Source organism: Lagopus muta, chromosome 1, assembly GCF_023343835.1.
Source record: "Lagopus muta isolate bLagMut1 chromosome 1, bLagMut1 primary, whole genome shotgun sequence".
NCBI lineage: Eukaryota > Metazoa > Chordata > Aves > Galliformes > Phasianidae > Lagopus > Lagopus muta.
The window spans coordinates 37,682,896-37,706,386 of NC_064433.1; the positions used below are offsets into that span (position 1 = coordinate 37,682,896).

Sequence of the window (23,491 nt, forward strand, 5' to 3'; positions counted from 1 at the left end):
TTGAGCGGGTCTCTGAAGGTGATTGATTGCAGCTGTCTTTCTAATGGAATATCAGAATGACAGTACACGTTAACTAATACAGTTAAGCAAATGCCATTTCAGATGCAAACTGTGGACTTGTAACAGAAATCTAATTTTCAAAAAGCAGCACAGAAGAAGCGATAACTGAACTTTTTCTTTTACTGTTAGGACATGAGTTGTGCTGCCATACAACTGAGATGCTACTGAATGGAACGTTTCATTGAATACCTATCAGTTGGGCCTCTTGGTCTGACCATTTAACTTCCTGTTTTTGAATTTGTTTTTATGAAACCAAGCAGTTCCAAAAGTGGAAGTAATACCTTACGGGCATTCCCAACACTCCTCCTTATATACTCTTAGTTGATTGAAGGCAACGTTGCCGCGTATTTTACATCCAAAGGAACTTGTTTGATTTTCAAGGAAATGTCTTGTAGTCAGTCTAGCTTGCGTTTATGGGTGTTTTTCCTCATATCTTTTTTATGTATAGTCATTCAGTTTGCTTGCAGAAAGCACTTGATTATTTTCTGCCTCCAGAGGATGCTCTTTATTTAGCAGGCAAAACATCTGATATAATGAAGTAAATATTGTGCTTGTAGATGATGACAGCCAAATCTTTGTAGCCCATTACAGTCTTTGTGGGTTTAACTTACAGCCTAGTGCTGTTAGGAGGTTAAAGCAGTGGACATATTTTATAGATGGAAGGTTGAGTCCTTCAGAATTAGGGCCTGCTTGTGTAAGAGACATCATCTTAGCTGTACTAATGTTTAGAATAGAGCGTTCTTTTTAAAACTGATTTTTCTAGTTTTTAACTCCAGTTAAAATGTTGTACTTGTTTTTGTGCCATTCATTATGTTAGCCAGTCAATTAGGCCTTGTCTGAAGCTTTTATCTGACTTGTGCTACATGTTTTGGTTGGGCTTAAACACACTTGATGAAGCTAAGCTTTGAGTTAATTTGTTCTCATCAGAGATGGTGTATTTTTTCATATTCCCGTTCATTTTAAGAACTCTGCAGCCTGATTTTTTCTACTGTCATTCTAAAGAAAATTACATACTGATGTGTAATTCCTCACTGTTCTGGGTTCTGTAAAGCTGTTAACGACATTGTTCTAAATATTGTATATTAATAATTGTATTAACTCATGACAGAGGATGCCTATAATAGGAAGTTAAGCTTCCTGATGTGTTTTGTCTTTTGAAAGTGGAATAATTTGATCTCTGTTGTTCTTGTGCAACTTTAGGAGCAGGGAATCATCGCTATTTTATGGGATACTTGTTCTTCCTGCTGTTTATGATCTGCTGGATGATTTATGGATGCATCTCTTGTGAGTAGATGTGGGGGGTTTGTTTGTTTTGTTTTTAATTACTTATAAATACTTCATCTCCCAGTATGGATTTCTACAGGGTTTTGCCTTATCAGAGTTTTTTATATTCTTTATGCTGGACTTGAACTGCATATTAATCATTTCCCATGTTAATTTAAATTAAAAGATCTTTCCTTGTCCTGTTTTTTTGTCTTCCTCACAACCATGTGTGTGTCTATGTCATATATTCAGTGATTTGGAAAAGGAAGCCAGAACAAGTAAAACTCTTTTGGTACACTGCTGTTTTCATATTTCATGTAACGTGTTCTGATGTGAGGTTTACATTGATGTATAGTAAACATATCTTAAATCTTCTCTATGGTGTTTGTTGCTTTCTTTTTTTCTCAGACTGGGGTTTCCACTGTGAGACAAGTTATGCAAAGGATGGATTTTGGACCTATATTACACAGATTGCTACCTGTTCTCCTTGGATGTTTTGGATGTTTCTAAACAGTGTTTTTCACTTCATGTGGGTGGCTGTGTTACTCATGTGTCAGATGTATCAGGTATGGAAGAGCATTTCATTTGGGAGTGCATAGGTATATTGGATAGTTGTTGATTAAATGTTCATGTTCATTATGCAAGACCAAGTGCTCAGTCTCAGCCACAGCTGAAGGAGGGAGGCATCTGTTTGTCTCTGCATAATAGAAGGCATCACTCGCTTCTCATTCATTTGCACTTCTTTTATTTTGTGTAAGAGATTAAAATACTTACCTCCCACTTTCCATTCTCAGAATGACAAAAAGGCAAAATAGACCAGAGAAAGGCAATAAAGACTAATAGAAGCCTAGAGGATAAAATCTGTGGGTAGAAGTAGGAATAATGCAGTATGTCATTAGCTGGGTGGTAACTTCAAATGGGATGCAATAATTTCTTAAACTGCTTCAGGGTGATTCATCATCACATGACTTTACTGTAATCTGACCAAACCCATTTTTTTCTGTATCCCTTTTAATGAAAGACAAGTCATGCTGGAAGCCTTTCAATATTACTTGTCATTAATGAGCAGCCAGACACTGATTTGATCTGTCCACAGATCCTGGAAATAAAAATCACACTCTAAAACTTAAGTACAACTTCTTAGGAAATTGGGGTTTTCTCCTCCTTTCTGTAGAATGTTTATTAACAATATATGCCAATTTCAGAATCTTGTGTATGTGACATTTGTCTTGACCAGCAAAAGACCCTTACAAAAACAAATGAGCAAAGATAACCATGTCATTTCATGTGGCTTTCAAGCCAGTTTGGACCACAAAACTTCTATAGCAAATGAGATGAGTGTGTAACTTTGCAGAGAGCCTTCTGTCATACTTGTTGTGACCCGCTGAGCTCCATGTTGGGAATCCTTGTAAATATCATCTGTGTGCAGATGAATCTTTGAATTATGCAATGCTTGGAAAAACACATTGCATTGTATTTTGTATCTTTAGTGTAATTAGGCAACGTAGTCTTAGCACTTATTTATTAATCCTGGGAAAATAAAATAAAAAACATACTCATGTTTATAATACAGTGTTGCCCTTAGAAAACGTAGGATCTTGCTCGACAGATCTTTCTGTCCAGTCTGACATAGGAATTGATGAAATTATTCTCCAGATTATTTCTTTGGCTGTGCAGCTACACAGTCTCTGCTATTGCTCCTTGTTTTTTCCCTCCATTATCAAGTTTTTACTTGCCCTTTATATTGAACTGGCTGAGACTCCTGCCAAAGTACTACGTATGAAAGAAAAGTAATTAAAAAACTGTACTTCAACTTCAAAAGTTGGCCATTAACACCTCATTTATATACATGGAAATGAAACTCCACTGGGTTTCATGGAGGGAGAGAAAAATGCTTGAGACAAGTAAATCCAAATGAGGCAAGCAAGCCCAAGTTTAATTTTCTCAGTGTTCATGTTTTTGTAACATGTAGCAGAGTTGATTTGATATTCCACTGGGAATTATAAGATTTTATCTTGCTGTAGACTATTAAAGGATTTCTCACAGTTCTGTTTCCAATTACACCACATTGCAGTAAACTGCAGTTTTATATGTACCCTGTTAGGCTGAAGTAGTTGGAAAGTTATTACATAAAATGGTATTCTTTTTAGCCAAACAACTGTGGTTTGAAACAAACAAACAAAAAAAAACCCTTTTTCTAGTCAACTTTTTGTCTTAATGACAGAAAAGTTTGCTGCAAAGTTTTAAATGAGAGGGAAATATAGCACTGTCATAATACCATACTATTATGAGAATATCAAGAGGAAAAGAAAGTGATTCAAATGCTGTATAAACTAACTCCTGAATCTGTTATTTACAGTGCACTTCAGTTGGTGATTAATAACGGCATCTCTACCCTATGAACAAGGCACAGTTTGTTCAGTGATCATGATTTATTTCTGATCACTCTTAAATATTTTGCACAATCTGGTACAACGGTTGTATGGCATTTTATGTTGGGATCCAGCTGTTTCAGCAGGACAAAAATTGTTCTTCAAAGGAACAAATGTAAAAAAAAAAAAAAAATTCTTTTTCTTCCTGTCTGACACAGGGCTTGTTTGCCTGTTTTTATGTTGGCTAGATTGCTTACTTTATTTTTTTTGTCTTCAGATATCTTGCTTAGGAATCACTACAAATGAAAGAATGAATGCAAGACGATACAAGCACTTTAAAGTTACAACTACATCTATTGAAAGCCCATTCAAGTAAGTTTTAAAGTGTAAATGTGCATTTCTCACTTGTGTTGCTCCTCATGTTTGAATTGTGCAGCTTTTTGAAACGGAACATAGCTAAATACTGGTGGGGAGGGGTGCAGGATGTCCCAGGAGCTGAAGTGGATGCTGTGTAGGTGAGACACAGGCTTTTCATTATCATGAAGAGTAGGGTATAGTGAGGTTCTAGTTTCTGTAGTGAGAAGAGTGCAAGCTAAGAGAGGAGAGCTACAGGATGGTGTAGCACTGGGATGTTAGCTCTTGTAGGAGGGGAATAAGGCAGAATGGACAAGCTTGTAGATCAAAGCAGGAAATAAATGAAGGCGTGAAGCTGGAATATTGGTGGGTTGAGGACATATGATGAAGGAGCAGAGAAAAGACAGAAGCACATTTCATCCTGCAGTGAATGCTGTCAGTTCTGTGGGAGCTGCTGCTCTTTCAGAGAGTACCTGAAGGAAGAGCAGGTAGAAGTCCTAGTTGTATGTAGTTTGATTTTTGTGCTGGAATAGAAGTTTGTATGATTCTTTTAATTTCTTTACATATAAAACCTTAATTGAGAAAAAGACAAGCATCTCTCTATGGTTGACATCTTCCCATAGAAAAAAGTTGTAGCAAAACCAGGTAATTGCATTTTCTGAAAAAAGAACACAGAGCAGTGGGCAGGATAGAAAAAATACTACTGTTTTTATCCCTATATTGATATCCAATTCACAAACCATATTTGGTGGAACAGCTGCTATTATAAAAAGGACTCAAAAATTAACACCATGTATCTAAAATAACTAATTGGCATCACCTGTCAAATGAAGGAGTGGTCATCTTGTTGCTTTGACCTTTTCTGGTGTGTTATTACATAGGCTTCTCTTCCAGAAAATCATGAATGTATTCAGCCTGTTTGCAGTTACTAAAAAAAAAAAAAGTGTTGGAGTTCTGATGCAAGCATCTTAAACATATGACGGTGAACTAATTCAGCAGCAGAAAGCCCTTGAACGTGTCATCTACTTCCTTAATGCTTCCTTAATTTTGTGTTGCCTAGGAACTTAATTGATCTTAGGCCCACAGCTGTGAACTAGGTATGACAGAAATAAGTGCTAGGAAAGATAGAAGTGATTCTGGGTAAGAACAGTGGATAGCTGAAGGAATAAGAGAGCAGGTAGCGAAGGAAATGTAGTGTCATTGATTGTGTCCAAGGACAAAAATTCATCAGTATAATGACTTATTTTAGAGCTTGTTCCATCAGCAAGCACTAAGCCAATTTTTATCTGAGTTGGTTCTGTGCAGTTGGGAACTTAGGGTGAGAAACTGAACGTGTACAAAGAAAAAACAACGTACTTTGTTAGAAGAGCTTTGTTGTTACTTACACGTATTTCTGTTCTGTTTTTAGCCATGGTTGTATAAGGAACATTATAGACTTCTTTGAATTCAGATGCTGTGGTCTTTTTCGGCCTGTTATCGTGGACTGGACGAGGCAGTATACGATTGAATACGACCAGACGTCAGGATCAGGCTACCAGCTGGTGTAGCACCACCTTCATCCTGTGAGCATATCATATCTGAGTGGTGCCTGAAATTTTCTTTTCTCTCTCTCTCGAAACCACATCCCTTGAAGAGTAGCATGCTATGTGTAGGGCTGGTGATGAATCTTAAGGTACCTTCTCTTCATCAGAATTTTATTAACAAAAGTAAAAATGGACAGAATAAACTGCCAAACCTGATAAGGAAGAGGAGGAAGATCAAAAAGGGATTTTAACAGTTCTTAACATGAGAATTATTCGCAACAGCATATTCACAGTATTTGTTGCTGTTTTTTTTATTTAAGATCTTTCACAATGGAGCATGACATTATTGAAGTATTGACATAAGTAGTTATGTTGTGCTGAGCAGAAAAATTCATTTCCCAATATGAATAATTCCACCGAAATGAGAATCTAGAATATAAAGCTAAATTTCATGGCGCAAAGTTCACGGATTGCTTTGGCGTAGTTCCTGTAATGTGATTTTTTTTGTTGTTTTTAATTACAGATTTTCTGTAGTATTATGTACATTGAAAAATGTGCTTTTCAATACTGTGATAAACATCACGTGGCGGGGATCCCCTGTAATGTTCAGTTATAGCAGTAATGCACATCTGGTAATGCTAAGAAAAAAATACATTGCCCACATTTTTTGGTGATTATTATTGTCACCGTTTACTGGTACAACTAAATACTTGTGGAAGCCCTGGTCTGAGATTGTATAGTCTGAAATAAAAGATTGCACAAATAAGGAAAGCTCTTCTGTCAAAGTTGAACCCGTGCTTATATGCATGATGCACCTGCAGAAGTAGGTTACACTATATAATGTTCAGGAAAAAAAAAAAAAGTAGAAAAGAAATCATTATCTTTGAAGTAAATGGATAAACATTTCACAAACTAGCAATGCTTCAGTACTGGCTTTGGTCCCCAGGCAGCACAATGTAATGTGGCTGCAAATGTGTTCCAAGAGTAGTTGCATGGGGGAAACCAAAGATGTGAAAACAAAAATCTCAGTTATAAAAATATAAAGTAAAATAGTTTCAAATCAGCTGCAAATGCAGAAGAAGCCCCAGTCATCTGAAATGATTATTTTGTACGGGCGTAAAATAATGGAAACCAAACTTTAAAAAGAAAAAAACACAAACAAGAAAAAAAGCATGTCTCCAAAATAACACACACACATAGAAAATGTATTGCAACATTCTGAAGAAGGTGGTGTATTGGCAAGTGGGAATCACCCTTAGTGTTTTTAAGTTCTCATGCTACAGAAATGTCTGGAAGGTAAGGCATCAACTGAAATGGCATTCCAGGGGGGCTTTTCTTGAATGTGATGCACTGATTTTTGTTATGGTGTTTTCATATACTCATAGTGAATTGTTCACTGCTTCCTTAACTATTGTTTACAGAGAGACTGAGAATCAGGTTAGTTCTTTTCTAAGTGCTGTAGCAACCTAGTGGTTCGAGAATCCTGTGAGGGGAGTCTGGGGAGGGGACCTGAAAGCCGATGTCTGAGACCAGTGTAAAGAATGTGTATCTGTACATAAATAATTTATCAAATAGTTTTCTCTCTGTGAGTGTGTGTTTAGTATATTTAAAGCTGCTCATTTTCATTTTATTCAACCAAAAAGTATAGGAAGATATCTAATGAGCTTTTAGTGATGTTAAATATTGCTGTTAATAGGCGTTACGCCCTGCAAATTCACTGCATGTTTGATGCTTGGCAAAATTAGCGTTTTCTGTAAGACGCAGATTACAGGTAATAAAGCAATCTAGTGGTATTCCCGCCCCTTGCCTTAGTAAGAGGAGCAGTGAAACTGTAAATAGTTGATGTTCAGTATTTGCAAGTAAACATTTTTTTTTCTGTAGTTGTTTGTGGATCTCGAGACACACGCTTAGTTTGCAAGTACCAGATATCAGGATTTACAGAAGTGCAGCATTAAAGTACTTGAATGTTTGATACTGGAACAAACAACATCATCGTGGACACAGTTTGGATGGAGAGGTGTGGGTACAGGGGAGGCAAGAAGCTTTGCTGTTCTTGTCAGACAAAATTGTAATCCCAATTCCATTTCAGTGAAAACAGTTGCTATCAGTTCCTCATCTTTTTTTGTAATCTCGGAACAAAGCTTGAAGACTTTGCAGCGTCATTTATTTATTTATCGGTAATGTTCTGCATACTTGTTCACTTCTCACATTTCTGTTGGGGTTGGTTGACTTGAAGAACTGAAGTCCGCTTTGTTAAAAGCCGCCTCGCACCAGAAGAGCGGTTCAGCACGTGGTACAGGTTTTGGTTTTCGTTGTCCAGTAGCATTAACTGCCATGGATTGTCACGCAGTCCTTTTAAAAAGTTTGCAGAGAAGGTGATCTTTGGTGATACGTGGTGAATTCTGCACTTTTCACTTGGTAAGAACTCTCTGGTGACGGTTTTGTGAAGGCCTGTAGAGTTGGAGCAATATTGATTGTTATTAATATTAACCTGTGTGTGGATTTGGGATGTGAAGTTTCCAGTGCAGACTGACTTGTCTTGAGTAACACTGAATTTTTGGATCAGGAGTCATAGAATTGCGCAGCGGGGGGAGCCAACTATGCAGCATTTTTCTGTCAAGTTATCAAACTTGCAATTCATTTGTTGAACCAAAACTGCACTGCTTCTGAAACTCGATGAAGCTCATCCAGACCAACAACAGATCAGACCAGCTTGATCTGATCCAGGTAGAATAAATGGGAATTTTGTCTTGGCCCTAAACATGTGCTGTTCGTTTGCAGGTTTCTGTATTCTTTGATGTCCACCAGATTATTTTTTTTAATTAATGTGTAAAACAGCATCACTACATTTTAAGCTATGGATTTTTTTGTATATTCTTTATTTATAACTGTGCCAAGTATTATTTTAATACTGTCAAGATCTTGATGTATTACATTGTGAACAATAAAATCTGTAAAATGTTTAATAAATTAGCTCTCCTTACATAAATTAAATCTGTTAAATTTTGTAAGTTATTAATCAAATAAATATTGACTCTTAGATGCAGTGTTTGTCTTGACTTCTGGTGTGGTTATGCACAGCACTGGCTTTGTCCATTCTCAGAAGTCTTTCTGGAAATGGACATCACTAAGAGGAAGCACTTCCATCATGTAACAAGGCTACAGAAAAGTGCTACTGTAGTTGTCTTTGTGTCCTCAGCTGTTGGGGATGGATTCGGCTCCTAAGGTTGAGCTGGCCCAGTCCAGGTTACTCTGCAGTGGGGGGAAGCCTTGTGCCTGACAGGGGACTCTTTGGCTGCAAAGGCTGCATTGAGCACTGCTCTGCCTTTCCCTCAGCCTCTGCGTGGTGCAGGAGGGAGATGCAGTTTGCATCTGGAATTAGTCTTCCTTCTTCTTGCAACTGTTTGCAAGGGAGCCGCATCTATCACAGGTGTCTGGATGGACTGTTGCTGGTCAGTGACAGGCAGAGCTGCTGTCTAGAGCTGAGGTAGAAAGCATCAGTTCATTATTTCCCCTTCAGTGTCTTTTTTTCCTAAGTATCACTAAGCCAGACAGCATGTTGTCTGTGTTTTCCAGTTATAGTTCCGATCTTAGTTGCAGTACTCTGTGCTCTGTATGCTCTGAAATGCTTTTGATGCTCTGTTTGGTCACTCTGAAGAAACCTCAGCTGTGAAATGACCTTATGAAACTGGGGTGTGGTGAGGAGGAGAGGCCTTTTCAAACTCATCTCACTAAAGCAGGCCGTGCACACAGACGTCAGCTGAAGCAGTGATGCTGCTGCACGCCTCCCTGCACTTGGTTAGAAATAAAGAGAACAAAGACAATAAAAGTCTTAGCAGTACTGCAGGATTTTAGGAAGAACACACAGCATACCCTTTACTGAGCTAAGTTGAAAGTGCTTGTAGAGATTTCTGAAATAAGTAGATTTTGTGCTGTATTTCTGGCCTGCACACGGTGACCAAACATTTTCTTTTCCAGTATAAGTGTGAGCATAAATGTATTTAGGAAATTTGATCAAATTTTTTTCTCTCATTTTGTTGTTAGCTCTTAAATTCACATGTGAAGAGTAGCTCTGTCCTCAGTTGTGAGACACTCTACACATTTGAGATGATGGCATCTGAACATGATGGTTACAATGGCAAAACCCGCACTAAGTAAAATTTCATTTAGGAGCAATGGCTTATATGCTATTAAATGGTCGTAATTCGCAAGAACTTGCTTAAGAATGTCTTTCCTAAAGGATCCTGAGTTTGTGCACTGAAAGCAGTTTTTTTGTGACTACTGTATATAGTAATGCAAAAGTCTGGTAGGAGCTTATATAAAAGCTTAGGATAAGTTACGATTTAACTACAGGAATTCATTTTGAGTCGCTCTGAAAGTTTATTTCAACTTTTTTTTGTTGTTGTTGTGTAATGGCCTTCTTCCCCTTTTCCCAGAGGCCAGCTTCTCAGCTCTGTGGTTAGCACAAGGGCAGACTCCCTGGAGGCCGCTGATGGCGGTGGAGGTGTGAGCCTTTGGTGTGGTTGGGACGGCTGGAGGCGCAGGAGCCTTCCTGCACGAGTGTCAAGTCAGCAAAGGAAAAAAATCACTTTGTAGCAGAAGAGGATTAAATTCTTCACTATGAAGGACCAAAGGCTTGCACTGGTGCTTGTGCTCTCACTGCTACCCCAGCGTGTGCTGCCTGTACACTACTGGTGTCGTTCTCAGTTGTAATCTTTCCCTGTGTGTGAGCCATGCGAGCTCTTGGCTCACATTTTGATCTGCCTGTCTGCTCTTCCTCGTATCCACATTGTTCCTCCCTAACTCGTACAAAATTCTCTTTGTGGATTACTTTGACTAGGACATATTTTTCTAATCAGGCAGTTGGCTGGCGCTGCTGCACTACCTCAGACTGGAGCGGTAGACGCTGCTTGAACCTCTGCCTGAGCCCAAGCTCACACACGATTACCATTTTATTGCAGCATTCCTAGTCGTGCTTATGTCTGCATGAACTCACTCTGTAAAGGCTTTTTTTTCCCCAAAGGTATCAGCCGGCTCCCAAAACCAGACGGTTTCAGCTCTCATCTTTTCTGTAACAACTTCTGTTGGGCAGGATGAGAAGAGAAACAACGTCCCACGTCTGCCCCAACCACTGCTTGGGCTGTAAGTGCTGTAAGTCGAGTCTGCACCTGACTGACCTCCTTGTTGTGCAGGAGCCTATTCTGCACTGGAAGGGATGGGAAGAAGCTCCTCCTGCAACCTGTTACCTGCTGCAGCTCAGGTGTGCTCCTGAGGTACAGAGTGTGGGATAAGGAGCTGATTCCCAGATCCTCAGCATTTCTTCCCTCCAGTAGGCAGAAAGTTTGTGAAGGGATGTAATGATGGCAGCCTGGATGAGGATCCTGAGCACACCAGTGTTTCTGGTGCTCAAGGAACGCAGATGTTTTTAAAAACAAAAACAGCAAAGCTATTTCTACTAATGCTGATTCCCTGCAGGAACAGGAGGCAGCTTCCCTCAGCCTGAGTGAGTGACTTCTGCCTCAGTTTTAGTACCTCATTCTCACATAAGGCTGCTGTGTTGGGCTGGACCCGGGGCTTCTGTTGAGGAAGTGACCCCTACTTGCTCTACAAGAAGTGAAAGTTGAGGTGCTGTCGACTCAAGCCTAGCAATATCAGTGGGAGATGCTCCAGCCCCTAGGAGTAGCCCATCTCTTCTGGGAGGTTTTCACTTAAGATGTGACAACAGCACAAAGTAATTCCAGTAAGCCTTCAGCAAATCCTATTATGACATTTAGCAGATTCAAGGACCCTGGCTGACTGCAGGGGCCTTCACACAACTGGTATGATCACACTAAATATAGGCTACGTGTGACACATTTGTCTGTGCTCTTCGCCCAGTCAGCTTGACCCCATGTCCCACTGTCTACCCCAGTGCCTGAAGGCAGAACTGTTCTGTTGTGGCACCACGGGTGCAGACCCCAAACAACCCTCCCTGGCTTGAGGAAACAGAGGACTGTAAAACTACTGGAAAAAGATCACAAGCTTCTCTTAACATTGTGTTTCACATGTTTGTCCAGCATGTCATCAGGGGTAGGGGTGGTACTCATGTTAGTGCTTTGCAACCATGCAAACCCTGTACGTAACAAGAACTCAATACCAAGGCAGGTGTAATCCCACAGAAGGTTCTGGTGAGCAAGGATTGATTTCTCCTCCATAGTGAATCCAGGGCAGGGACAACTGCTCACTTATGTGTACAGCCAGTTAAATTCAGCACACCCAGCTCTACACCACTGCTCGCAGCAGCAGCAGATGAATGTCCTGTCCCGCTGTTGCATCCCTGTGGTAGTGAGGTGGTTACTCACCTCTGCAGCTTCCAGTCCTGCTAGGCTCTCAGTGAAGCAGTTGTCTCTCTCTCCAGCTCCCCTCAGAGCACCCCAGTAACAGTATACATAACAACCTTTTCACAACTGACAGCAAGATAACATTTGACTTTAAGATATGTCAACAAGCAAAGCTTTATTGAATTGATACACAGTATGAAAAGTGTGGTACATAAAGCAAGGAAGAAAGCAGTGCTTCAAAAAAAAATCATCTAAAAGTATGGCCCAAACACTACAGTCAACTAGCATCTGTCTCACAGTAGTTAGTAACATTTTGGAAACTTTCCTTTAGCTGAATCAGCGCAGAGCTGTGCAGGTTGTGCTGTGCTCCATCACTGGGCGTGAACGAGGGCTCCTGCTCCCTGACCATAGCCAAATCCTTTAGGGCCAAAGTTCTTTGCGTAACAGCCTGCAAGAGAGAGGTGCTGATAAGAGCTGAGGCTTCTGAGCTGTTCATGAAGAGCTGCGTTTTTCAAGGTTAAGCCACTTGGCCACTTTCTTTATCAGAACACTGGAATACAAAGCAACCCCTAACAACCTCTTCTGGGTAAATGGCATGGCTGAACACCCACATCTCTTTCATCAGGGTAGCTCCTGATTTAGGTGATGCTCAGTGAAAGCATTTCACATGCCAGCTCTGTGACTGAGTACACATCAAAGCACGCTGTCACCCAGCCATGGTGTCGGTCACCCATGGTGCCACAGGAGGCATGGCATGGTGACTGTTACAAAGCCCATCCTCTGCTTTCTTCCTTGACCTGTCTGAGGGCATGGACTGCTACTACACAGCTCAGTATGTCCAGATCCAGCAAGGTTTTCCATACGTATGCCACATCAGCAGACTCAGAACTAGCACAGTGCTCAGCTCTGCTGCTGTGACCTACAGACCATTTCTATCATCTTGACAGAAGCACAGAAGTTTCTTGAAACAGGAATAAATTCTGTCTCTGTCCTTGCACTACATTACCAGATGTGTGAGCAGCAGGTCGAGGCAGGTGATTCTGCCCCTTTACTCTTGCTTTCATGAGGACAGTACCCTACTTGGAGTACAGCATCCAGTTCTGGGGGCCCCAACACCAGAAGGAGGTCAAGCTGCTGGAGTGGGTCCAGAGAAGGGCCACAAAGATGATCAGAGGGCTGGAGCACCTCCCGTACGAGGACAGACAGAGAGCTGGGGCTCTTCAAACTGGAGAAAGCTCCAAGAAAACCTTATAGTGACCTTCCAAATACTTGAAGGAGGCCTACAGGAAGGCTGGGGAGGAACTTCTTATAAGGGCAGGTAGCAACAGGATGAAGGGAAATGGCTTTAAACTGGAAAAAGATAGATTTAGACTAGATATCAGGAAGAAATTCTTTACTGTGAGGGTGGTGAGATACTGGAACAGGTTGTCCAGAGAGGTTGTGGATGCTCCTCCCTGGAAGCATTCAAGGATGGGGCTGCGAGTAACCTAGAGGCCTAGAGGGAGATGTTCCTGCCTATAGTGGGGGGGTGAGAATAGGTGATCTCAAAGGTCCCCTCCAACCCCAACCGTTCTATGATTCTAGGATTAAACAATCATCTTGTTTCTTTTCTCACCTTTACAGTAGATTTCTCCCTCTTTTTCAGTTAGGGTTGTAGATTCTAGACTTTTCCCACACTTGGCACATCGGAAGCAGTTCTTGTGCCATGGCTGGGGGGAAATGGAAAAGACAGTCTAAATACACAGAATGCCTCAGCTTGTTTTTAAAAAGGCGTTAACTAAAGATGACTACATCAGAATTGTTTACTTATACTGGTGCAATGAAAACCAGTCGGGGTGCACGCACCAGTAACCAGTTAGGAGTGTCTGTATTTTTGGATGGCACAAAGGCCTGAATTCCACACTGCTTCCTGCTTAAAGAAGTGTTTTGAGAGGTCTGAGCTTGCCCTCATCAATTCTGATCTTAGCTATCGAATAGTGAGCCAGACAGCTGGCAGAATGCATCACACAGTGCTACATGGTGCTTGCAGAGAACATGCCCGTTCTGCTGAACATTCAGCCCTTACTGAGCTCTATGAGAAAGAAAAAACAACCATCATTCCCTCATCTGGAGGCTCCGGTACTTTAAGGAGGTACTGAAGTTTTACTTCTGAAAAACAACTTGAGAGCTCATTACCCAGAATTTCCATTTCAAGTTCAAAAAACTGAAGACTAGATTGACTTGATCATTTCCAATTCTGAGAAATGCAGTGTTACGGACCGTGCCACGGTCAGTTCTGGACAGCACGCTCCAGGAAGCCTTCATAACATACTTCACTTACTTTGGAGTTCATTTAGCAGATAGACACAAAAGTCACATTCCCTTACCTTTCCGGCACCTATGACTTTCTCCGCCGCATAAACAGAATCCCCACACCGAGAACATTTCTCTGCACCTCCAAACTTCTGGGCGAATTTTGAAGTATTTGGGTTTGTGGTGGGTCGGTGAGGAGAGGGTGTGCTGAAAAAGGACATTTTGTTTTTGTAGTTTAAGGGCTCTGGCTGTTCCCCACAACACTAACCATGCAGCATGCAACACACAGAACAGAATACCATACTTTTTCAAAACTGAAGAGATGCTTACCAAGCAAGGCTTTCTCTTTTTTTCCCTAGCTTCAAAAGACCCTAAGGAGCTACTGGAAAAGTTACTTTTCCAAGGGCCCTTCCCCTTTTCACTGCTAGAAGCATGCTGATACCAAGGCCTGTATCAGGACACGGATTTATTTTAGCTATAGCAAGCTAGAAACAATTATGTTAAATTTCTGTCATCTGATCATATCTGGATCTGATCAGTGACCCTAAGTACAGAGCTATTTAGCATCTCTGGATTTGCTCTGGCAGGACTTTTAGACAAAGTCAAGCAACAGTTTGGGAACTTGCATAAAATCATCTGTGAGGCATAGCTCAGGCACTTTTCACATGCTTTGCTTTATAGCAAGAACTTAATCAGATTAGGAATGTTTACTGTTTAATAAGCCATTCGGTTTGGCTATAATTAAGCCCAAACAGTTCTCCATTTACCAATTAAAAACTCATTCTTACAGCCCCAGATTTGCATCTCCCCTGACTCCGTCCCTGCACAAACCTGCTGAGCAGCTGCATTTGCAGCTTATTTAAGAGAGCATCCTCAAAACCAAGAGGGTGCCGACCAGCCAATGTCTCCTGCAGAACCTTCAGTGGGTCAGCAATCCCATCCCATTGCATTGCATGCAGCTCACTTCTCACATCCTCACCTGTGCCAACACCTGCCCTAACAGGGCCTACCCAGAGCCACTATAGAAGGCTTGTGCGTTGTTGGCTAACTGCCCTGCACTTGGTTACACTGGGGAATTTTGCAGCATTTCTGTTCCAGGAGGCACGAATTAGACAAAATTCAGCCTGAAAGACACCTGCGAGTGCTGCTGGTGAACACAACACACGTTGTAGCTTAGTTAACTCACCTCTCAGGCTTGATGCCTAGTCTCTCTCCCCTGTCCATGTTCAGAGTGCCTGCCCCTTGCCCATAGCCGTAGCCTTTTGGGCCGTACTTCTTTCCATAGCAAGATTTGCAGTAAACTTCAGCATCGTGAATCGCGACAGTCGTGCTGTCCAAATTCTTCCGGCAGACCACTGGAGGGAGAAAAGTTAAACGCCATTGAGCGCCCACTTCCAGCAGCACATGCAGTAAGCCTGAAGTCAAGCAAGAAACATTGACAGGGGTTACCTCGTCCAGAATGTTTTGATTAGGCTGTGAGAGCACTGGAGATTAGACGTGGGTTGTCTTTTGAATTGGTGAATTATGCATAGCCTCATAAAGGGCTCTGCGCCCTCCTACCTTCCCTTGGCCGTGCTCAGAAACCAGCAGAGCAGTCAGCAGTTTCCCTGGACAGATGCCATATAGTACAGAGCAAATCTGTGCAGGAGAGTCCCCAGCCCACCCTCCTGCCCAGTGCTGGGTTGGGGCACAGTTGGTACTGTTTCACAGCTGTCACTAGAGGGGCCTGTCTTCTCTGGCAGTCGTACTTCAGCACAGCGTAAGCACCCTGCTCAAGGCTACAGTCGAACGCTGAACTATTTCCTGCTCTTCTTAAGCCTTATTTTGTAACCCAACTGATGTGCTCTCAGTCTGCAACAACAGCTTGCTGCAATGAAGAATGTGGATTTGGGAAGAGTAAAATAAAGAAAACCTTACGAGTTTTGTCTTCAAAAAGAATTTAAGATCTTCAAAATACATGGCGGCCTTTGTTTGCGGTGTTCATTAGCTCCAAGGCTCTTTTTATAAGACACAAATATCCAATAAGTAAATCAACTCATGCACATTTGTTAGAGCATGCAGACTTTAACCCCAACAGAATTATCCACTAGGCAAAAGCAAACACAGAGGCAGACACACTAGAGCCATTGTCTGAATGTAAGTTCCAGGTTTCTTTTAATAGAAATTCCCATAAAAGGCTGAAAATGAGGCAGTTGAGACATCTGATTATTTTTTTTTTTGTGGCTGCTGTAGAGCAAAGGAAAAGGAGTGTAGGTGTGCCCAGGCTCCCATGCCAGCCCACTATGCTGACCTTATGCAGATTAATGGCAAACCAGACCCAGAGGCCCAGCTGCAGCAGCAGCTCATAGAGAAGGCTAAACCCAACTTCTGTCTGCAGGCACTGAGCACCAGCAAACAAGACAAAACAATACTTCATGTTTGTAATAAGGTAAAGTTCTCTGACTCGGTCAGACAGGCTGCTGGTTTGCAAAGCGTTCAAAACCATAAAGCGACCCTTTGTTTCTTTCATCTAATCAGAAGTCTTTTCAGCAGAGAAAGCTGTTTTCAATGCCTCAGTGGACTCGCTGGCTGGACTGGAGAACAGTGCTTTGGACTCCTTTCATCTGAAATAAGCCACAGGCCTCTGTGCCAAGACAGCCTCGGCTTTTGGCCATGCCAAAGCTTTGACAGCACAGCAATGCCCTGGGCACATCTCACCCACGCTGTGCTGAGCAGGTAGGACAGCACTTCTGCAGGCACATGGCACAGGCTCCCCTTGGGCACTGTGCACCTGCAAGCGTCCAGCCCAGCATGAGATGGTCACCACCTCACTGCCGCAGGCCTGAGCTCTGCTGGGGTGATTCTGGTGGGCCAGGAGGGCAGTACTTACTGCAGAGGAAGCAGCAGCGGTGGAAGCTCCGTCCGTCACACTGCACCTCCTCAGCATGGTAGACCGTCCGGCCACAGGCACCACATTTGTTGCCACCTCCCCAGTTCGGCATGGCGGCGCTGTGGGGAGGAGAGATTCATTAGTTGCACTGACACAGTGCCCTTCACGGCCCTGCCTCCACGCTGGGATTTGGTGCTCCCTCAAACACAACCTGCTGCATCCAGCTGTCAGGCACGAGCTTGGGATCTCACCAAGTGTTTAAAAACCTGTGCTTCCTCAGAGCAGCTTCTCAGCCGGAGCCGAAGGACCTGACAGGCCCGAGGGAACAGCGGCTGCTGCTGCCCAGCAGCGAGGAAAGCAGACACTGAGCCCATGAGATGATTCCCAGGCCATACTCAAGGCTTTCAAAGCTACGTAAACTGCATATGCACAAATTACACTTTCACGCACAAGGGTTTTACCGTACTTTGAGCTAACATCCCCCCAGATGGATGTAATTTCAGTTTCTATGCTTCATTAGCTCCAGGCTCCTCACTGGTGGAAGCAAACCAATTGTGCCAACAACAGCATTTTGTTTTACTGCGGGGCCCACCACTTGGGACGGAGCACAAGCCAAAGCTCAGCCCACTGGAGAACCACTCGCTGGGGCTGCAGGGGCATTCTGAACTCTGAGACCATGCCTGGGCTTCAAAGGGGCTGAAGGGGGACTGATTCCCACAGACCCATCACTGTTACATGAACTGGCTTTAACGAACAGGTACAGGAGCCAAAAGCAAGTGTCTGAGGGCCTGCAGCTGCTGTAAGCAGCAGCAGAGCTCTCTCTCTCCCACATGATCTGCAGCAGGCCCAGGAGGCTGGTGAAGAGGGACAGATACCCTGACACGTCCAGCTGCAGCCCTAGCAGCAGTCTCCCACACAAAGCCAGAAGCAACAGCGTCCCATCCTAATTTGCCCCACTCCCCTCCTCATGCTTTCCCTCCACGCAGCTTGACTGGGATCTCCCTTTCCTTCTCAGCAAGTATCATGAGCTGCCCTGGGCTGAAGCACCAACACAGAGTACCCTTAGCTTTTATGGGGCTTCCTCCCCCTGCCACCACCAAAGCTATGAGCTATTTGCCACCCCCTCCCCTGGTGGCACTGCTCCCTCCTGGTGCACAGCCTGGTTCTCATGGGCACCCAACTCCTTAGGACTCATAAATCCCAACACAAACTCTGCTAAGCCACAACAAAGGGACCCACCTCATCCATGCTCCAGCCAAGCACCCTGACCGGGTCAGCAGTTTTGGGTATGAGTGAGAGCTGCACGGTTCCCAAGCATGACCCAGTGCCAAGTGTCTGATAAAAGAGCTTTGTCCCAGATATGCAAGCAGCCATTTATGGCATGTGGGAAAATAAGATTAGTTTATTAACGTGAATTGGGGCATCTCTGGTACATTCCTAACCAGAGGCTTAGGAAACTTCATCAATGGCTGAGCAGTGCCTTTTACAGCACTGACACTAATTACTGAGATATTCCTTTGTTCAATGCTTTCACAGGATTAACACCATTACCGCTTGTGGTTTAGCACTAATACTCTGACCGAGCTCATAAAATTAGTTTTATGACGTTTACCACTTTGCCTCAGTCATTCTTGGCACAATCGTACAGTCTAAAAATTAAGATTCCATTTCTTTTATTCAAGTGTTTGGCCGTGCTACCGCACAGCAGCTGACATCAATCATGGCAGACGGCGTCCTCAGTCAGAGGGAATATGGGCTGTGCAAAGCTTTGCAAAAGGAGACCATTAACTGGAAAAAAGCAGAGAGGAGACTCCTTTCCACTCTGTACACTCTCCAAAGTAGAAGTGGTAGGAATTTGGCTCAAGAACTACTTCTGCCTTTTCCTCTCACCATCCCCACTCTCGTGTCCCTTTCTGCATTTACTTCAGCTTAAACTATTTTAATCGCTCCGCTAACAAACCATTATCTGGTTTCCACACACACCAGACCTGAAGACCTGGCTCGGGTTTCCAGCTTCACCCCACATTTCCCATGCAATATTCGGCAACACGGGGTGCGGCCCCTCTACCCCTCCCCAGGAGGACAAAGTATTGAAGGATCCAGCACCCAGAAGCTGGCTCCAATACCCTGATAAGGATGCTGGGAATTCGTTAGACAAACAACAAAAGGAAACTGAAGTCAGTACTTCATGCTAACCTTGCGCTCTTCCACAGAAGAGCCTTCCACTCATCCTCCCCATGCTGTTCCCATGCCAGCTCACAGCAGCACCTTTTCAGTTAGCCAGCAGCAAAGGCTGCCCCGCGGCAGCGATGTCTGGGAAGTATGGGCATAGGACAGCACACATGCACGCATGGCTGCCCACCAGCTGCTGGTGATGGGGCACAGCGGGCTCCACAAGGAGCAGGTCCCAGCCCCACGCCCTGCCCAAAGGCAGCTCCGCTTGCCAAAGGCTTCTTGGCTAGTCCAGGCAGGCCTCCAGGGAGCTCAGCAGCTGTAATTAAGCAGCCAGGTGATCTCATTGCCAGCACAAGCAGCTCTGACTTAAGAGTGCAGGCGTGTTGGCAGCCAGTTTCCTGAGATAAGAACCCCCCGGCTTCTGCGGTGCTCGTGCCCAGCCAAGAGGAGGCCACAGTACCCAGCCGGTGCTCTGCACGCAGCCAGTTACTTCATCTGCCCCGTCCTTTCCAGCGCGTTTGTTAGCAGAGAGCTTATATACAAGAACAGCCACAAGACAAACACTGAAGAACTGAGGTTATCTTTAAAGCACACAAAATTGCATTTCCAGCCACCCGTCCCGGAGCCGAACAGCCCAAAGCTGCGTTCATTCAGCAGGACGTGCCAAGCGCTGCCCGGCAGAGCACGGTGCCCCCGGCTTCGCCTCCCCACGCACCCGGGTCAGCCTCACCCTCCGCAACAAACATCAGAACTGAGGCTGGAAAGCCGGACTGCGTGCCGCCGGAGGCCGTCAGCGGCAGGAGGGGGCGAAAAAGAGATGAGGGCTCCCTCCCCGACCTCCCTCGTGTCCCTGCAAAAGCACCCGGAGCCGGGGCGGGCGACAGACAGGACCCGACCCACACAGCTACTTACCACAGGCTGCACTCCGCACCTCTCGGCGCGCCGCGGTCCCGCAGCCGCTTAAAGCACCGGGGCGGAGCCTCCGCGGGCCCGGCCCCCGCCCCAGCCGTCTCCTTCCCATTTGTTATTATGTATTTTTTTTTTTTTTTTTTCCATTTGCAGTGGATTGTGAATGACGGACTTGTGCCCAGCTTGCGCTCAGCGCTCGGCGTGGGTTCCCGTGGGGTAGGATGGTGCTGGCTGTGAGCGAGGCCGAGAGGGTGACCGACCTCAGCCAACGTTCTGCTGCAGGTTCTGAGGGCGCACGGAGAGCAGCGGGAGCGATACTGACTGCTGTGTCGTGGGCTGGAGATAGCGCTAAGGGAGAGGATCTCTTCAGTTCAGGAAAACAGGGGGTGTATGAGAAGGAAATTCTCCCTGTGACTGAAGGACAGTGCTGCTACATCATGAAACTCTCTTTGGCACTCCACATCCAACGATTACTTTTCTTGTGTCCAGTAGTCAGCCTGTCAGAGCAGCTTGGAGGGACGCACAGACATTGGTATGCCCACAGCTGTGGGAACAGTGTTAAGGAATCCATTGCTGCAGAGCTCAGGGGTCCCACCTTGGAATGGAGGAAACCGAAAACGAGAGGGGAAACTTCCACCACATGTTTCATTTCTATTGAAAATGAGTGCTTCTATCAATGCACTTTATAAATATATATGAATATGCATAAATATTATGTCTGAATGCGTGCTTACTTATATGTCTATATTCTCCAAATATGCCAAGATCTATCTATGTATACACACATACTTTATCTCCTCAGCAGATCTCTTTTTTGGTCTCTCTTCTTCCCGAGGCCGTTGTTCAGAACCACTTAAAGATAACACATACATCCAACCCTTCCACATTCCTCCCCTTGGCCCTGTTACCCCAAGCTTCCTCCTGCTCCCTGGCCAGCCCCACTGCCCCCTAGCCCTCCTCTACGCCCAGCTGGTGCCCACACACAGCTGGGCTCCTGGTGCCTGCCAGCTTCTTCCTGATTTGTGCTGTTTTGAGCAGGGCAGTCTGTAATCAGGTCAGTTTGTTCTGAGAAGCAGCACTGAGGTTTATCAACAACTTCTGCTTGCTTCTCCTATCGGTCGGTCAGCTCTGGCACGTGGAGCCTGTGAGCAGGGAGCTGTGCTTCTGCTTGCTTCTGCTTGGTGGCCACGTGTGAGCGTGCCGCTGTATGATAACCTGTCCTCCCCTCCTTTGTGCAAATGACCCAAAGCGTGTTTACCCACTGCTATCACCTCGAAACAAAGCCCACTGTTTTAGTCCTCTGTATTGTAATCTTATGTGAAAGCTGTTCTCCACGTTTTGGGCACTGAGTGGATGAGCAGACTGTCTGACCTCTTTACTGCACTGTCACACATCACTGGCCCCAGGCCTTTGCATCCACTCAATACTTTCCACTCACCTGGGATTATCTTATCCCTGTTTGATCTTGTTGGTGTGGTCCTGCAAGTCTGTTCACAGCTCAGGTGATCTGCTTGCTCCCCTGGTGCTCCTTTGCTAACCCTCGCTGTTATGTTACATGCATTTCTTTGAGATGGTTCTGATTTTACTTTGCAGGGGGGCTTAGTCAAATTCTGTTACATTTTTTTCCAGACATAATTTTAGCAAAATGTTCATACTGCAAACAGAGCTTTACCTTGGTTAATTTCTCATCCACATGCACCCTTAGTTAAAAGGGATTTTGAAATGAGCTCTGTGCAACATCAGCTAGTGAAAAGCGAATTCCTGCTCAGTTGCCCATACCCCTGTTCTAAGAGGACATACCTATGTAATTAATTTCTGTGTTTAAATATTCATGTATCTCAGTAGTGCTACAGTATTTTTTTCTGTTGTAAGTTCAACAATGATAACTTGATGAAGTTTGCACAAAGTAATGAAAATGCAGCAGACAATTGTAGAGTTTGCCGCAGCCGAGACTTTTTAAACCAGCTGCTTAAATCCCAAGTAGAGACCTCAGAAACGTTCAGAATGAGAAGGCTATGCCGTCAAAGCTCATTGCTTTCCTTATCATTAGCCTTGTTTGCCTAGCAGTTTTAAGAAACAGCAGTTTGGTCATGCAATAAACAACACAATCCAACCTAGCGTTGTTTCATGAACCACAGCTACCAAGTCTGAGTGCTGAGGTATTGCATGGCGACTCCTGAGAAGCTTAGCAAAGCACAGGCTCCATTCCAGTTGCAGCTCAGCAGAACACTAATACCTGCACCAGTAATGATGTCACCTTCCTGGCAGGAGGCATAATCTAGGTTGAAAGTATCGATTTCTTTAATAAAGCTTGATTTATTCACAGTATGCTCACGCAGCTGGATTATCCCTCACATCTTGCCAGGGGAAAACCTGCAGATGAGGGCTTTGGTAATCCCCGAGATGTACAAGCTCTGCTGCTGACTGACAGTTTCATTAGTGCAGGACAGAACATGAGGACCCATGTGACTCGTTCCAATAATGCCACAAGAGCAAGGAAATGTGGTCACTGCTAGACAGCAGACGCAGAGGGGATAACAAGGTGAGACAGTCTAGTTTGCTGCTGTTGCAAAGCTCTTCAGCCCCGTTGGGCTGCTGAGGGATTTGCTGGTTGATGTTACCTGGATAGCGGATGGCAGACACACAGTCCATAACAAAAACAGGCAGTGGTTGGGCTGGGACAAGAACCCAGGAAATATTCCCCATCATCCTGTTCCTGCGGGCAGGTTGAGGGCCAGCACCCTTCTACAGCTGCCCAGCGCTGCTGCGTGTTGTGTCGTGTCCTAACATGGGGAGCTGCAAAGGCAAGTCTGCAGGTGGGATGGCTCTGCCTGCCAGAGCACTGGGGGCAGCTGTGCCATGCCCAACCGCAGCCCTGCCGGCTGCCGCAAAGAGGAAGGGGGTGGGCAGGCGCTTCTCCAAGCATCCCACTCTTACTGTGGAGATTCCTGTATCCTCAAAAGGTAAGCACTTCGGACTCCCCAGAAGCAGCCAGAGGTTGGTCAGTGCACAGATTGAATGGTATGCTGGTGCCTGCTGGAAAGCAGGATGATCTCATTGGTGCTACAAAATAGATCTTTAGTGTTTCTCCCCTGAGCACGACCTGGAAGATACCTCATGTTTTCTAGGCTGGGGATGTTGGGTCTGAGGGGAGGGAGGGAAAGAAATGTTGGCAGGAAACCTGCCCAGCCCCGAGGGGTATGAGCTATTATGTGTAGTTGGTGTGCAGCTTCTAGCAGGTCTCTTCACATTACTGAGAGGTTTAATGGCACCGCCTGCCTCTGGAGGGGCTCCATGGGATTGTGTATTTTTCCACTTCTCATTTAAACAGAGATCGGCACCAGACTCCTGCTT

General features: G+C 44.4%; 2 protein-coding genes across 2 annotated transcripts in view; one reads left to right on the forward strand and one right to left on the reverse strand.

Moving 5' to 3' along the window:
- ZDHHC17 (zinc finger DHHC-type palmitoyltransferase 17) overlaps nucleotides 1-8,612 on the forward strand; it is a 65,108-nt gene extending 56,496 nt beyond the window's left edge. Inside the window, exons 14-17 of the mRNA XM_048951945.1 lie at nucleotides 1,261-1,344; nucleotides 1,732-1,889; nucleotides 3,973-4,067; nucleotides 5,458-8,612. Coding sequence (XP_048807902.1) covers nucleotides 1,261-1,344; nucleotides 1,732-1,889; nucleotides 3,973-4,067; nucleotides 5,458-5,596 — 476 coding nt within the window. The 3' untranslated portion in view covers nucleotides 5,597-8,612. The remainder of the gene's footprint in view (nucleotides 1-1,260; nucleotides 1,345-1,731; nucleotides 1,890-3,972; nucleotides 4,068-5,457) is intronic.
- A 3,436-nt stretch (nucleotides 8,613-12,048) lies between these two features.
- CSRP2 (cysteine and glycine rich protein 2) lies at nucleotides 12,049-20,260 on the reverse strand. The gene is made up of 6 exons (XM_048931740.1): nucleotides 20,141-20,260; nucleotides 17,054-17,172; nucleotides 15,371-15,539; nucleotides 14,259-14,391; nucleotides 13,508-13,601; nucleotides 12,049-12,340 (listed from the first exon to the last, which is right to left on the reverse strand). The coding sequence occupies exons 2-6, from the start codon at nucleotides 17,163-17,165 to the stop codon at nucleotides 12,264-12,266; spliced, it is 585 nt and encodes a 194-aa protein (XP_048787697.1). The 5' UTR covers nucleotides 17,166-17,172; nucleotides 20,141-20,260; the 3' UTR covers nucleotides 12,049-12,263.
- Between the last annotated feature and the right edge of the window lie 3,231 nt (nucleotides 20,261-23,491).

Excerpts from the sequence above, each read along its gene's own strand:
- CSRP2 (XM_048931740.1), bottom strand. The coding sequence starts at position 17,165 with ATGCCGAACTGGGGAGGTGGCAACAAATGTGGTGCCTGTGGCCGGACG. Across the intron at positions 13,602-14,258 it reads AAGTCATAGGTGCCGGAAAG|CCATGGCACAAGAACTGCTT; the intron begins GTAAGGGAATGT and ends ATTTCCCCCCAG. Across the intron at positions 12,341-13,507 it reads GGGAGAAATCTACTGTAAAG|GCTGTTACGCAAAGAACTTT; the intron begins GTGAGAAAAGAA and ends TCTCTCTTGCAG.